We start from the raw sequence: 13301 nt of genomic DNA, 5'->3' as shown, positions 1-13301 counted from the left end.
CAGCACCTTATCCCAGGATTTCCTGAGTCTACCTCTTCCACAGGTTCCCTCAACTGCTAGGGTGTGACACTTTTTCACACAACTGTCCTCATTCATTCGCAACACAACCATACCAGTGCAGTCGTCTCTCTTGCACACCACATCTGATGCTTCTTAAATCCAGCTTTTCTCTCAGGGTGCTTACACTCTGTTGTGTATGCACACTGATATTTCACATCCAGCGGAGGATACTGGCTTCATTCCTTGCAAGCTTACGCATGTCCTCAGCAGTCACGGCCCATGTTTCACTACCATGTAGCATGACTGTTTGCACACATGCTTCATACAGTCTACCTTTTACTCTGAGTGAGAGCCCTTTGTCACCAGCAGAGGTAGGAGCTCTCTGGACTTTGCCCAGGCTATTCTTATTCTAGCAGCTACACTTTCACCCCTGCTACTGACTTGGTTACCTAGGTAATGGAAGCTATCGACTACTTCTAGTTTTTCTCCCTGGAATGTGACAGAAGCTGTTCTCTGCACATTTTCTGTGTTTATAGCACCTGAGCATTTGCCACATACAAAAACTATCTTCCCAGTTAGCCTCCCTCACAGTACTGATAATATATGCAGGAAGAATTAAATCTATATGTGAACAAATAATAAAGTGAGATCACAGGCAAATTGATAGAAAAAAAGGACTTTGTATGGAGCAGATGCACAGCGCTAGTTAGCAGCAATAATACCCATAGAATAAATAAATTCTTTTAAATGCTCAGAAAGTGCCACTGAAGTATTGGGTCATCCCATAAATAATGCAGTTTTTTTTATACTGCTTTTATCTTTCAAAATTAAGATAAACAAAGTTCTTTTTTAATCTAAAATATACTCTCCTTCATTGTTTACAATGCTCTTCTGTCTATCTGGTAGACTTGCAAGTCCCCTCTTCTAAAATCCATTTGTCCACAATGAAATATTCTCTTCCAGTAATATTCTGACCTCATCTACAGAATTCGTATTTTTTCTGCCTAAATGATTTTGAAGACTGCGGAATAAATAATAATCAGATGGGGGCAATGTCCAGTGAATATGGTGGGTGGGGCATCGTTTCCCATTCAAACTGCTCCAGCCTTTAGAATGTCATCCTCGCTGTATGTGACCTAACATTATCCTGATAGATGAACACTTTTCGTCTTCAAACGAAAGGTGGTCGTTTTCCTTCTAACGCTCACTTAAGCCAGTCAAGTTGCTCGCAGTAGATCTCCTTTGTTATCATTTAGTTTGGGTTTAAAAGTTCAAAGTGGACTAAACCTTTCATACCCCACAAACAGATAACAACACCTTACGTGGTTGAAGACCTTCTTTAGCTTGGGGTGCCAGTGTTTCTCCTTTTCCTACCCACTGTCTTCGATGCTTCACATTTTTATAGGTAACCTATTTCTCGTCATCAGTCACTATTCAATCCAAAAAAGGTTCATTCATGAGACTTGACAGTAAAGAAGAACACACATTCATTCTCTGCACATAATTAGACTCAAAAAAACCCATTGATCCAATTTACTGACTTTTCTGATGGCACACAGGTGTTGATGAATGGTTGAATGACCAAATCTAAGCTTCTCTGCTAGTTCCTCAACAGTTGTAGTGGAAGTTTGTTCCACCAAGGTTTGCAGGACATCCTCATCAAGCTCTACAGATCTTCCAGGTTGTAGTTTCCGGCTTGAAATTTCTGGAATCACTGTTGAAACTGGCTTACACTTATTGTCCGATCACCATATACTGCATTAATATTCCTTGCACTTTCTGTTGCGCTATTGCCTTTATTGACGGCAATAAAGCAAATATGCTCATAAAGCAAAATATGCCGAATATGCTCCTTTGTCACTTCCATTACAGCTTTGAAAAATAACTGTTAAAATCGAACTGCACTCTTCAAAACTTACACTAAGAATAAGTACAAGGTAAAATTACTACCTGCTTTTGTAGCAAGTTGATGCAGGCAGTTTATTCCATCCCCTTCCAACTTTTAGTTCATACAATTGAAAAAAAATGTATTATTTATGGGGTGACCCTATAGTTAACAACTTTTGTTTCCTATGTGATCAAAAGTGGAAGTAGGTATTCCAAAAGTATAGTAACCAGTTGTAAAACAAGTTGTAAAAAATTCAGTGAAGCATTACATCTGCTGGAAACAAAAGGATTCTCTTTCCATGTGAAGTGTAGATTATATAATGTTATTTCTTTATTACCCACAAGGGGCTAAACATAGAGGGGACAGACAAAGGGATTAAGTCGATTACATCGACCTCAGTGCATAACTGATACTTAATTTATCAACCCCAAAAGGATGAAAGGCAAAGTCAACCTCGGCTGAATTTGAACTCAGAACGTAACGGCAGGCAAAATACCGCTAAGCATTTCGCTCGGCGCGCTAATGTTTCTGCCAGCTTGCTGCCAGATTATATAATGTTTGTGTTCAAGGTATGATGTTGCAGAGTAACGAAACATAAATACTGAATATGGAAGATCTGTAAAGGCTGGAAAGAAATTATACAAGCATGCTTCATTGTACATGTAATGTTTATGTACATGATTGATAGAAGTTTCAATAAGCTGAAAGAAAATGTGGACATAAGAAGAATCGGCTGTAGCATACAAAAGAGGAGTGTATGCTAGTACATATGTGTAGCATATGAATGATGACAGTTGCATAAAGAAGTGTTAATTAATTCAAATGGAAGGGACCTGTGGAAAAGTAAGACAGAGGAAGACAAAGGAAAACATGATCTTAGAATGCTGAAACTCACAAATGTAATGAAGAGACTGCAACAGGTGACAAGGCACTGTATTGGAGAAAACCAGTGAAACACATGCAAGCATTATAAAGTAAGAAACAGATGTAAAATGATGCTGGCAGAGGTGGAAGCAGCAGCAGTGGCAGTAGTAGCAGCTGTGACAACAGCAGTGGTAGTGATGCAGTGGGTACAAAGCAAAAGTTGATCTCTTCAGTTGTGTTTGGGTAAGAATTAATGTGTTCCAGAGAGAAAAGAAAATGAAACTGGCTGAGGTTTGGCTGAAATACTGTGAAAAACAGTCAGTAAAAAAAAGAAAGAAATAAAAGGAAAGGAAGCAAAGTCGGGGAAACATTTCATTTATGCCTCTCTAATTATTATCATTTCATAATAATTATCAATATTCTATTAATTATATTTATTATTTTATTGTAGTTTTGGTGTTTCAGTCAAAATGAACATACTTCTCTTTTCACCGGCTCTCCTTCTCCTATTATTGGTGAGGCATGGCATTTTAAAAACTATCTACCATTTAATAATATGTGCTCTTCCTCAGGTTTGTGATATTACTTACATTTTCATCTCTTCACATTTTTGACAATGTTTTACCCATTTTGTGTTACTAGCTATACAAAAGCCCTATTTTAGTGTTGTGAAAGAGTGACAACTGGAAATCTAAACCAGGTAGCAGACTTGACACATCAGGTGCTCATATCTTCTTTTTAGGTTTATCATTGCTCTAACTCTAATGTACATTAAGTCCATGATTAAAACAGTTAACTCCTAAATAGTTGCTTCACAGAGTTAGAAATGTGTATAATAGAGCAACACAGCTTGCCACCATAAGCAGAAAAACCCCCAAATCCTCCTAAAAGTGTAATTAGCTCTGTCAGACTAACTTGTATTGAAGGTGAAGTCTTAAAGTGATGTTCCATTAATTAAATGCCATACCAAATTACAGACAAAGGCCTAATGAAAGTGACAAAAAAAAAATGTTTAATTTATTTCTACAAATAATTCAGAGATTAGATATTGTTCTCTATGGAATGGGTGAAATGTAGCAAGTTTATATAGACTGCATGATCTCTGTATTAACATTATAGTATATATGACATTATATTATATATTATATATAGACATTACATAATATAAATTCTCAAACGCAGGATAATGCTAATAATATAGCCTGAACAGGATAAGCTACCCCTATTGGCTGGCTGCCAACACTTTTTTCTGCAAAATAGGGGTAGCTTATCCTGTTCAGGCTATATTATTTGCATTATCCTGCGTTTGAGAATTTAAAGTCACTTCTTTAACTTTCTAAGACATCTCAACGCTTCTAAAGCAAACTTCGTTTGTTTGTTTACGTTTATCGTAATTTGAATTTATTACATAATATGTTAGCATTATATTATATATATGTTATCATTATATTATAAATATGAACATTATATTATATATGTATATATTAACATTATATTATATCTATTTATTTTTTTTTTTACATTTCAAATGTTTGGCTTAAGCTTAGCAGCAGTTGTTAAAGATGAAATAGGGACAAATTTATTTTCTTCCTGTTTTTCATTCTTAAATTACTTGCACTTTTACCTTTCTAGTTTTTTATTTAAAAAAAAAAAAAAAAACACCTTTCATCTCTTGAATTGTTTGAATTTTTGATTTCTGTTTTTTACAGATCATACTTGCGCTACCATTCCTCATAAAAAATCCTGTTGGGTACATTGTGCGTTCTTTTGACCTTGGTCGGCAATTTCTCTTTCAATGGACTGTCAACTGGAGGTTTCTACCAGAGGATATCTTTCTGAATCGTTATTTTCATTTAAGTCTCCTTGTCTTGCACATTTGTGTCCTACTTCTTTTTATACAATATCGCTGGAAATGGTAATTAATCCTTTTAATTGTTTATATCTAATTAAGAAAGTCTACTTTAGAAAGCATGAAGTAATGAACTTATTCTGAGGTTTTGTATTTTGGATTATTAACTATCTATTTCAGTGAAATCGAACAATTTATTTTTAAAACTCATTTTTATTTATATTTATCATGTTTAATATATGTATAAAGTGTATGAATTATTAATTTTGTTTATAATTTTATTTTTTTCAATAATTTTATTTTCATTCCTATTAGATCCAGCTTTTTTCTCTACCTCCATCCCCAGGAACTTAAAAGAATGCATTCAGTTAGCTGAACTTAAAAGAATGCATTCAGTTAGCAGTGCAGGAGAGAACTCCTGAAATGCTTCAAAATGTATTTTGCAATGCTAAGGATACATTTGAAGTTTGCTGCAATACAGACAGAGCATATCTTAAAAATTTTCAATAAAGTTTTGATATAAGATTTACAAGTCTATTTGTTTTGGTATCATAATTAAGTAATAAATATAAAATTCTGTCAGTTTTTAAAAAAATTTGCTCGATTTCATTGAAATGGGATAGTTAATTCTGAGACACTCAGTATAGTGTCAGAAAAACATGTTAGAGTTAAGCAACTAGTTTAAAGGGTCAGAAAAACCCATGTAGAAATTACATGAAGAGAAAAGATGTATACAGGTGAGGGAGTATTCACTAGTTATATAAAAGATCTTGTTCTTGGATGCTGAAGACTAAAGTGAACACACTGTTCCAAATACAGAAGTATTTCTTTGGGTTATTTTAATCAAACAAGCTAATTTTACACAGTATCATCATCATCATCATCATCATCATCATCATTAAGTGTCCTCCTTCCATGCTGGCATGGGTTGGACGGTTTGACAGGAGTTGGCCAAGCAGGAGCCTTTACCAGATTTTTGTGTCTGTTTTGGTAAGGTTTTTACAGCTGGATGCCCTTCCTATATTATCTATATTTTCTTATTTTAATTCATCCAACACAAGCCCCTTTTTAGAGGCTTCATGAGCCAATTCTCCTCTATGTTAAATTTTTATGGAAATTACTGAGAAAGCAAAGACTTTAAAAAACAAAATATATTGGACCTTCTGCTCATTGATAATGAAATGTCCAGTTTACATTTTAATCATAACAAAGATTTTTTTGAAAAATGTATTGTATGTAATATAACCCTTTTGATGCCAAATTATCTGAAACTGCTCAGGCTTCTATGATGCAAACTTCCTGTTTCAAAATGGGCTTAACTAAAATTTCATTCTAATTTATGTTCCAAACACTAGCTAAATAATGACAAAGATATTTTAATAAATTCTGTATTATTTTCAAAATTAACTTAAACAAATGCAGTGTATTTCAAAAGAAATTTGGTAACAAAAGGGATAAATATATTTCTAAGAAAAATCATGACCCCTCTCAACAGCCATCATCTCTAGTTGTTCCCCCTTGACATATGTTGCTCCTATGAGTGTGCTACTACCACAGTTAAGAACCACTGATTTCTATCAACTAGAATCAGTCTTTTTTCTAATCAACTTGACTTTAGGCAGAAATATTTATAAAGCTGATTAACAGGAACAAATAGTGAAAGAACATTCAGGTTTCAAACACATTGTTTCCTCCAGAAACATGTATGATACTTACATTTCTAAACAAAGCATGTGTACTCCTTTTAAATGTAAGTACTTGTATAAGAAAGATTAGCATGTGTCTTCAAATGTAAGTGTTCATGTAAAAAAGACTAGCATGTTTCACTTTGTTTACGAATGTAAAACATTTATGGTTTATTGTTAGATGAACTACCAAGGAATACAATTTATTGAAGAGACAGTATTCATTTCACTTCAAAGCTTTCATAGTTACCCCACATATAATTCATAACTTTGGGGAAAATATCCTATTACAGTTCTTGTTTGCTGCTTATAATTAATTAGATTGTTTTTAATTTCAGTATGATTCCACCAATAAACTGGACTTTATCCTCAAAGAAACAGAAAAATCTTGGACCAAATCATATCCTTTTCCTTTTCTTTAAATGAAAACTTGGTTTAAACTGAGCAACATAATGATTATTGTTGTCTAGCTCTGATATAGCAGAACTACGATCAAAGGTATTTCCAGCTCTAACCATGTCGTCTTTTGTTTTCTGACAGTGTATCTAGAACAGAAACAATCAGAGGCGGGGAGTGAGGTTGCAAAAAAGTCATAATTTCTCAAATGTATTTATGGGGGGAAAATATTGAAAAACATCAATACATGCGAGAGTGATAAATAAATGAGAAGGGTTGACTTTGGATGTGCTAGAAACAACAGCCAAATCGCCCTTAAATCACTCACTTTTCCCTCTAAAAATATTAGCAATTTTTTTTTTTTTTTTTTACCAAAACTGCTGAGAAAGTGCTAATTTTTATCCCAAGCCATCAAGGACAAGATGAAAGACCAAACTACAAAGCTTTTGAACAGACTCAAGCATCCCCTACAACTGAACATGTTTTGTTTTTTCTCAGATGAGAAAAATTTCTGCCAGGATCAGATGTTGGTTTGCCGTGTCCCCAAAACTGTACCGAGAATGATAAAAATCAAACATCCAGTCAACAACATGTCCTGGGTCAATAGGGTGGCTGCTGGTAGACCCTATTTTTGGCAACAGGACTCTGTACCATGCCACACAAGTAGAAGAATCCAATTCATGGCTGGCGGACAATTTCTGCAACCACATCACCCCTAACATCCGGCCACCTAACTCCCCAGACTGTAACCTTTTTGATTATTTTGTGTAGGGCACAGTTGAGTGAGAACCAACAAAACTCTTTGCAGCACCAAAGATTAACTGAAAGTAACCATTGTGGCAGCATTCACCAACTTAAACAAGGAGATCATTGGTTGAAGCCAATGGTAATTTTATTGAATAAATTTACTCTTTAGTATTTCAAGATATTTTTATGTAATTTTGGTAAATATATCTGTTGAAATGAGTTGTCAGTGTTATTTTCACTTTTACATAATTTAGATGACAATTTAATCACTGCACCCTGTATGTATATATATATATATATATTTACAAGTATCAGTATTTTTATGCTGTATATTGTAGTGATGGGAATTATCTCAGGAACATAAGAAAGTGATGGAAGTTTGGTGACCTGAGTGTTGGAAATAAAAAAGAATTATTTGCATGTAATAATCCTTTGTACTATAGACACAAGATCTGAAACTTTGTGGAGGGGGATTGTCGATTACATCAACCCTAGTGCTTGTTTGGTACTTTCTTCAGTGACCTGAAAGGACAAAAGGCAAAGTCGACCTTGGCGGAAATTGAATTCAGAATGTAAAGATGGACAAAATGCTGCTAAGCATTTAATCCAGTTCTGCCAGCTCACTGCCTTATTTGCATGTAATAATAACAGTGGTTTATATGTACACAGGAATAACAACAGCAGCAGTTTATGTATAGATAAGAATAATAGCAGCAGTTGTTTGTGTGTGGATTAGAATATATATGTAGATAGGTATAACAGCAGCAGTAGTTTATGTTAGATTCCAATATGTCTAGATAAAAATAATCCTTTCTACTATAGACACAAGACCTGAAATATTGAGGAGAGGAAGTCGTTGATTACATCAGCCCCAGTGCTTAACTGGTACTTATTTCATTAATTGCAAAAAATTTATGGACAAAGTCGACCTCAGTGGCATTTGAACTCAGTAACATAAAGATGGACAAAATGCCGCTAAGCATTTTCTCCAACATACTAATGATTGCCAGCTCACCACTTTTGTGTGCATTAATCTATGTAGATAACAAAAGAAGACACTGAAATGTGTCTAAAATCATTTAACATCCTAATTTGACATGAAGTCTTTATCTAATTTTAATATCTTCAACAGCTATTGAGAAAGGCGTGAATGTCACATAATGGCTCTCCTGCTGCAAATATTTATCCTGTTTTACTGTTATAAATTGATACTTTCTACATTGCCAAATGACCTTAACTTGCCCCACAGATCATTCTTCCTTTATTTTCTGCAAATTTCATAGGAATGTGTTTCAGTCGATCTCTCCATTACCAGTTCTATGTCTGGTATTTCCATACTCTCCATTACTTACTTTATGCCATTAAGTTACCATTCAAGTAAGTACTTCCATTTTGTTCAATCACCTTAACTTGAGTAACAATCTAATTACTAAAAACAACAACTAAGAAAATAAACTTGTGAATAGATCTTCCTCATATTACAATTTATTGCAAAGTTAATCACTGATAATTGACATCTTACATGTTTCATGCTGCATTTAGAAGTATGTCTGATGATGTGAGTATAGGGAAAAACATCATTTAATGTTCAGTTCTCATACGGGCATAGGCTGAACTAATAAATGAATTATTTCTTGTAGTAGTGTTCCATTCCCAGTCTGCTTTGAATCCCAGTTGTAGCTATTTTATTTGCAACTGTTAGATCCTTGCAAAGAGTATAAACACTAAAACTAGTATTTTCTCATCCTGAATCTCAGTTTTTGTAATAATAATGACCTTATTGTATACAGTTTTCAGATGCCCTACAACTTGTCAAAAAAGAATAAATGAGGAGACAGAAAAGAACAATAAATTAAGTAAAGGAGGACGATGTAGCATGACCCCATCTGAGATTTAAACCATAGCGCTCAGATTTTCTCAGTCTAAGACCATGAATTAATTTATCTCTAAATAATGATATTAAAAATACAAGAATATGGCTTGATGAATATGTACTGGTGGACTTAATATGGTTAACATGATAAAGTGCAAAGTAATGCAGATTTTCCTGCTAAAAAGTTTCTAGAAGCTGGCTTACAGCTATAAAAGCTGACAAATACAACCTCAGGCCAGAGAGCCATTAAGGCATACCATGGAATCTATGTTACTTGTAGTGAGTTGGTCTTTCTCCCTGTCTTTCATTTCCCTTATGTAACATACTCAACAAAAGGTACCAACTTTAACTTGTAGTATCAAGTAGTGCACATCAGTTATATATACAGTGATTTAAATTCCTTTCACTATTTTCAAAATATTTTGCAACTTATATACAGAAGATTCCTAACTATTATGTTCATTGAACGTTGTTCCATTAAATTATATTAAATATATTTGTAAAATAATACAGGTTAAAAAAGTATTTGGAAACTCTAACTTTAGTGTGGTCGTTGTTTACACATGGAATCTACCTCACATTGTGAACAGTAAAGAATATATGATTAACCACCGCATTAAAACAGCAATGAAGGCTAAAAAATCTATATACAGTCCACAAGATTAATCAAAATAAACCTTTTATGTTTGACAATTTCATCACACCTGTCTATCATATTAGTGATAGATTAATATAATTTTTAGTACTCTGCATTTAATATGTTAAAACGAACTTAACTGCTATTTTTTGTGTGAATGGCATCTCTGAATTATCGAATTTTTAAACTATTCTACTTTCCTAAACCAACCAATGCATCATCTTGTATATTTACTTAGTAATTTTTTCATTACTATTTAATCCTTTAGCATTCAGATTATTCTGTCAAATGTAATCCTTATTAATTCACACTGTTTTGAATTAATCATACATTATCTCATAGCTTCGAGATTTTGATGATGTGATTGTATATTTTTAGAATGACATTGTAGAGTGGGTGTGAGAGGCCATATCTGGCCAGTTTGAACATAGAACAAGTAGCATATTTTGGCTAAATATGGCTGGTTTAAATGCTAAAGGGTTAAGCAAATATGGTGAAAGTTACGTTTTTGCTGAAGAGGTCAAACTGAGAGTGGAGTATTACTTCCCTCCTCTTGCATGAATGAATCATTCTTTGTTAAAATATGGATGGCATGAGGACTAGTTTGTAGAGCAATCTCCCCTTTGAACTTGATGCACAGATTTCACTGCACTTACATTACTAAGGCTTTTATATCATTTTTCATATCTAGAACCCTGTAACAGCTTTTTTTTCTTATTTTACTGTTTTTCTGTTATTGGACAATGGCCATGCTAGGGCACTGCCTTTAGTCAGTAATTTATATTGACCCCAAAAGTATGGCATTCATTTTCATTCATCATTGTTTGTTGATTGGCTGAGTTAACCTATTTCCCCAAAATTACCTGCAGTACCTTCAACCCTTTTGATACCAACCTACCTGAGACCACCACTGTAACATGAATTCCCTGTTTTAAAATTATATAAATTAAAGCCTTCAATCAAAATTTCATGTTGAGTTGGTAACAGGAAAGGCATCCAGCTCAATAATGAGGAAGTTATTGTAATAAATTCTTCATTAGGCGCAGGAGTGGCTGTGTGGTAAGTAGCTTACTTACCAACCACATAGCTCCGGGTTCAGTCCCACTGCGTGGCACCTTGGGCAAGTGTCTTCTACTGTAGCCTCGGGCCGACCTTGTGAGTGGATTTGGTAGACAGAAACTGAAAGAAGCCTGTCATGTATATGTATGCGTATGTATCTGTGTTTGTCCCCCCAACATCGCTTGACAACCGATGCTGGTATGTTTACCTCCCCGTACCTTAGCGGTTCGGCAAAAGAGACCGATAGAATAAGTACTAGGCTTACAAAGAATAAGTCCTAAGGTCGATTTGATTCGACTAAAAGGCGGTGCTCCAGCATGGCCACAGTCAAATGACTGAAACAAGTAAAAGAGTAAAGGGTATTATCTTAAAAATTAATTGAAATAAAAGGAGTGTGTTTCAACAGAACTATGATAATAAAAGAGTTTCCTTTTACCAAATTTTACTCAAAAGGCAAAGGTCGACTTCACACTATAACCCAAGAACTTGTGTAATGGGAATGAATATGGAATCACATGGTTTTTATGTGAACTTCTTAACCACATGGCCATACCTCTCTCTTAGAATTCTAATTTAGTGAAATTTATAAGATCTGTCATGTTTTAAGCTTGTTTTTAATTTCACCTAAAATAAATTTGCTATTAATAAGATCAAATAGACTTTTTTTCCCAGTGTAACAGATATCAATGTTTTTAAAATCATTTTACATAAAATAAGTAATCTTGATGACTAAACTGCACTTTTCATTACCAATCTAAACTATCTTATTTAAAACAACATTCCTTTGATTTTTCTAATTAAGAAATATCACATCAAGATCTGTTAGTGTGCAAGAGATGATTAAATATAAATTTTCAAGTCCCTTTACAATTTCAGTTTCAGTCTGATTAAAGAAACATTTTTTTTTTGTAACTTTAACCCTTTTGTTACCATATTTCTGTTGAAAACCATTGCCTTTGTTTTAATTAGTTCTGAAAATAATGAAGAATTTAGTAAAAATAACTTTGTCATTATTAAGCTGGTGTTTGTAACATAAATTGATATGAGATTTTGATGGAAGGTGTTAATTTAGGGTCACTTTAAAGCAGAAAGTTTGTCATAGAACCAGAGGTGGTTTTAGGTGAGTTGGTGTTAAAGGGTTAAATAAAATTCTGTCAAATTTCTTTTCTCCTTATGTTTTAATGTATTAAATATCAATACAATTTTTCTTTTAATTCAATTTTTTAACTTCAGATTACTTATTCTTGGAATCATTGAGCTCTGCTGGAATACATACCCTTCAACTAACTGGAGTAGTGGTCTTCTTCATTTATGCCATTGTATACTTTTATATCAAATGTGGCAGAGTTCAATTTATTACCCTATGTGCTTCCACATTAACTGTAACTGTAACAGTGTGAAAGAGAACCAGTCCAAAAAATCAAAATAATAAAGAAAAAATATATGTAAAAGAAAACCATATTGTAATTCCAACAATCATTTTAAACCGTTGAAAATTTGCAGTGACAGCAAAACTAATTTTTTGAAAATTTTAGTGTGAGTTGTTATGTACTAATATTTGTTTGTAAAATATATTTTATTAAAAATATGTTTGAGTGTATTTATTACCACTACCCAAAGTGATATTTTTCATATTGATTATTGACTAATCAAAGCCCAATAATTATTGTTTCTACTCTAGCTCTGGAAAAATCTAAAAAATGATTTTAACTAAAAAGGAACAAAGCTAAGTGCTGTAAAATATATCAAAAGACTTTTTTGTTGATTCACTGATCTCAGCAGCCTTGTCTGAAATCTTAACATTACTAATGATAAACAGTGGTACCCAGCCACAGAATCTGTCAACACTAGACTTTGAGATAAACTAAACTTCGCAAAAGTATTACTTACAATGACATATTCATTTTTTTACAAAATAGAGAATATTATTCTGCAATAGTGTTTTGACCTTTGCTATTAACTGGGTTTCAGTAACACAAAAATCAGCAAACTTTGCTTTTATATTCCTAGAATTATTTATGTTACACACATCTTTATACATACATACATGCAAAAACAGATTTGTAGATGGAAGCTGTGTGTGTTACTGTCTCCTTGCCTTGGCTTCATGTGATAGTTGTAAATGAACGTTACTATCATGCAAGCATGGAAAAGTGGATGTTAAAATGATGATATATATATCTATATCTATCTCTATCATCATCATCATCATCATCATCATCATCATCGTTTAACATCCGCTTTCCATGCTAGCATGGGTTGGATGTTTGACTGAGGACTAGCAAGCCAGTAGGCTGCACCAG

The 13301-nt window shown here is 33.6% G+C and overlaps 1 protein-coding gene across 1 annotated transcript in view; it reads left to right on the top strand.

Annotated features, from left to right (window-relative positions):
- LOC106874294 (dol-P-Man:Man(5)GlcNAc(2)-PP-Dol alpha-1,3-mannosyltransferase) overlaps positions 1-12586 on the top strand; it is a 38574-nt gene extending 25988 nt beyond the window's left edge. Inside the window, exons 5-9 of the mRNA XM_052970613.1 lie at positions 3204-3324; positions 4462-4667; positions 6625-6687; positions 8678-8806; positions 12232-12586. Coding sequence (XP_052826573.1) covers positions 3204-3324; positions 4462-4667; positions 6625-6687; positions 8678-8806; positions 12232-12427 — 715 coding nt within the window. The 3' untranslated portion in view covers positions 12428-12586. The remainder of the gene's footprint in view (positions 1-3203; positions 3325-4461; positions 4668-6624; positions 6688-8677; positions 8807-12231) is intronic.
- The last annotated feature ends 715 nt before the right edge of the window (positions 12587-13301 follow it).

This window comes from Octopus bimaculoides, chromosome 9 (assembly GCF_001194135.2).
Source record: "Octopus bimaculoides isolate UCB-OBI-ISO-001 chromosome 9, ASM119413v2, whole genome shotgun sequence".
Classification (NCBI taxonomy): Eukaryota; Metazoa; Mollusca; class Cephalopoda; order Octopoda; family Octopodidae; genus Octopus; species Octopus bimaculoides.
This window is presented reverse-complemented; position numbering and strand designations above follow the sequence as displayed.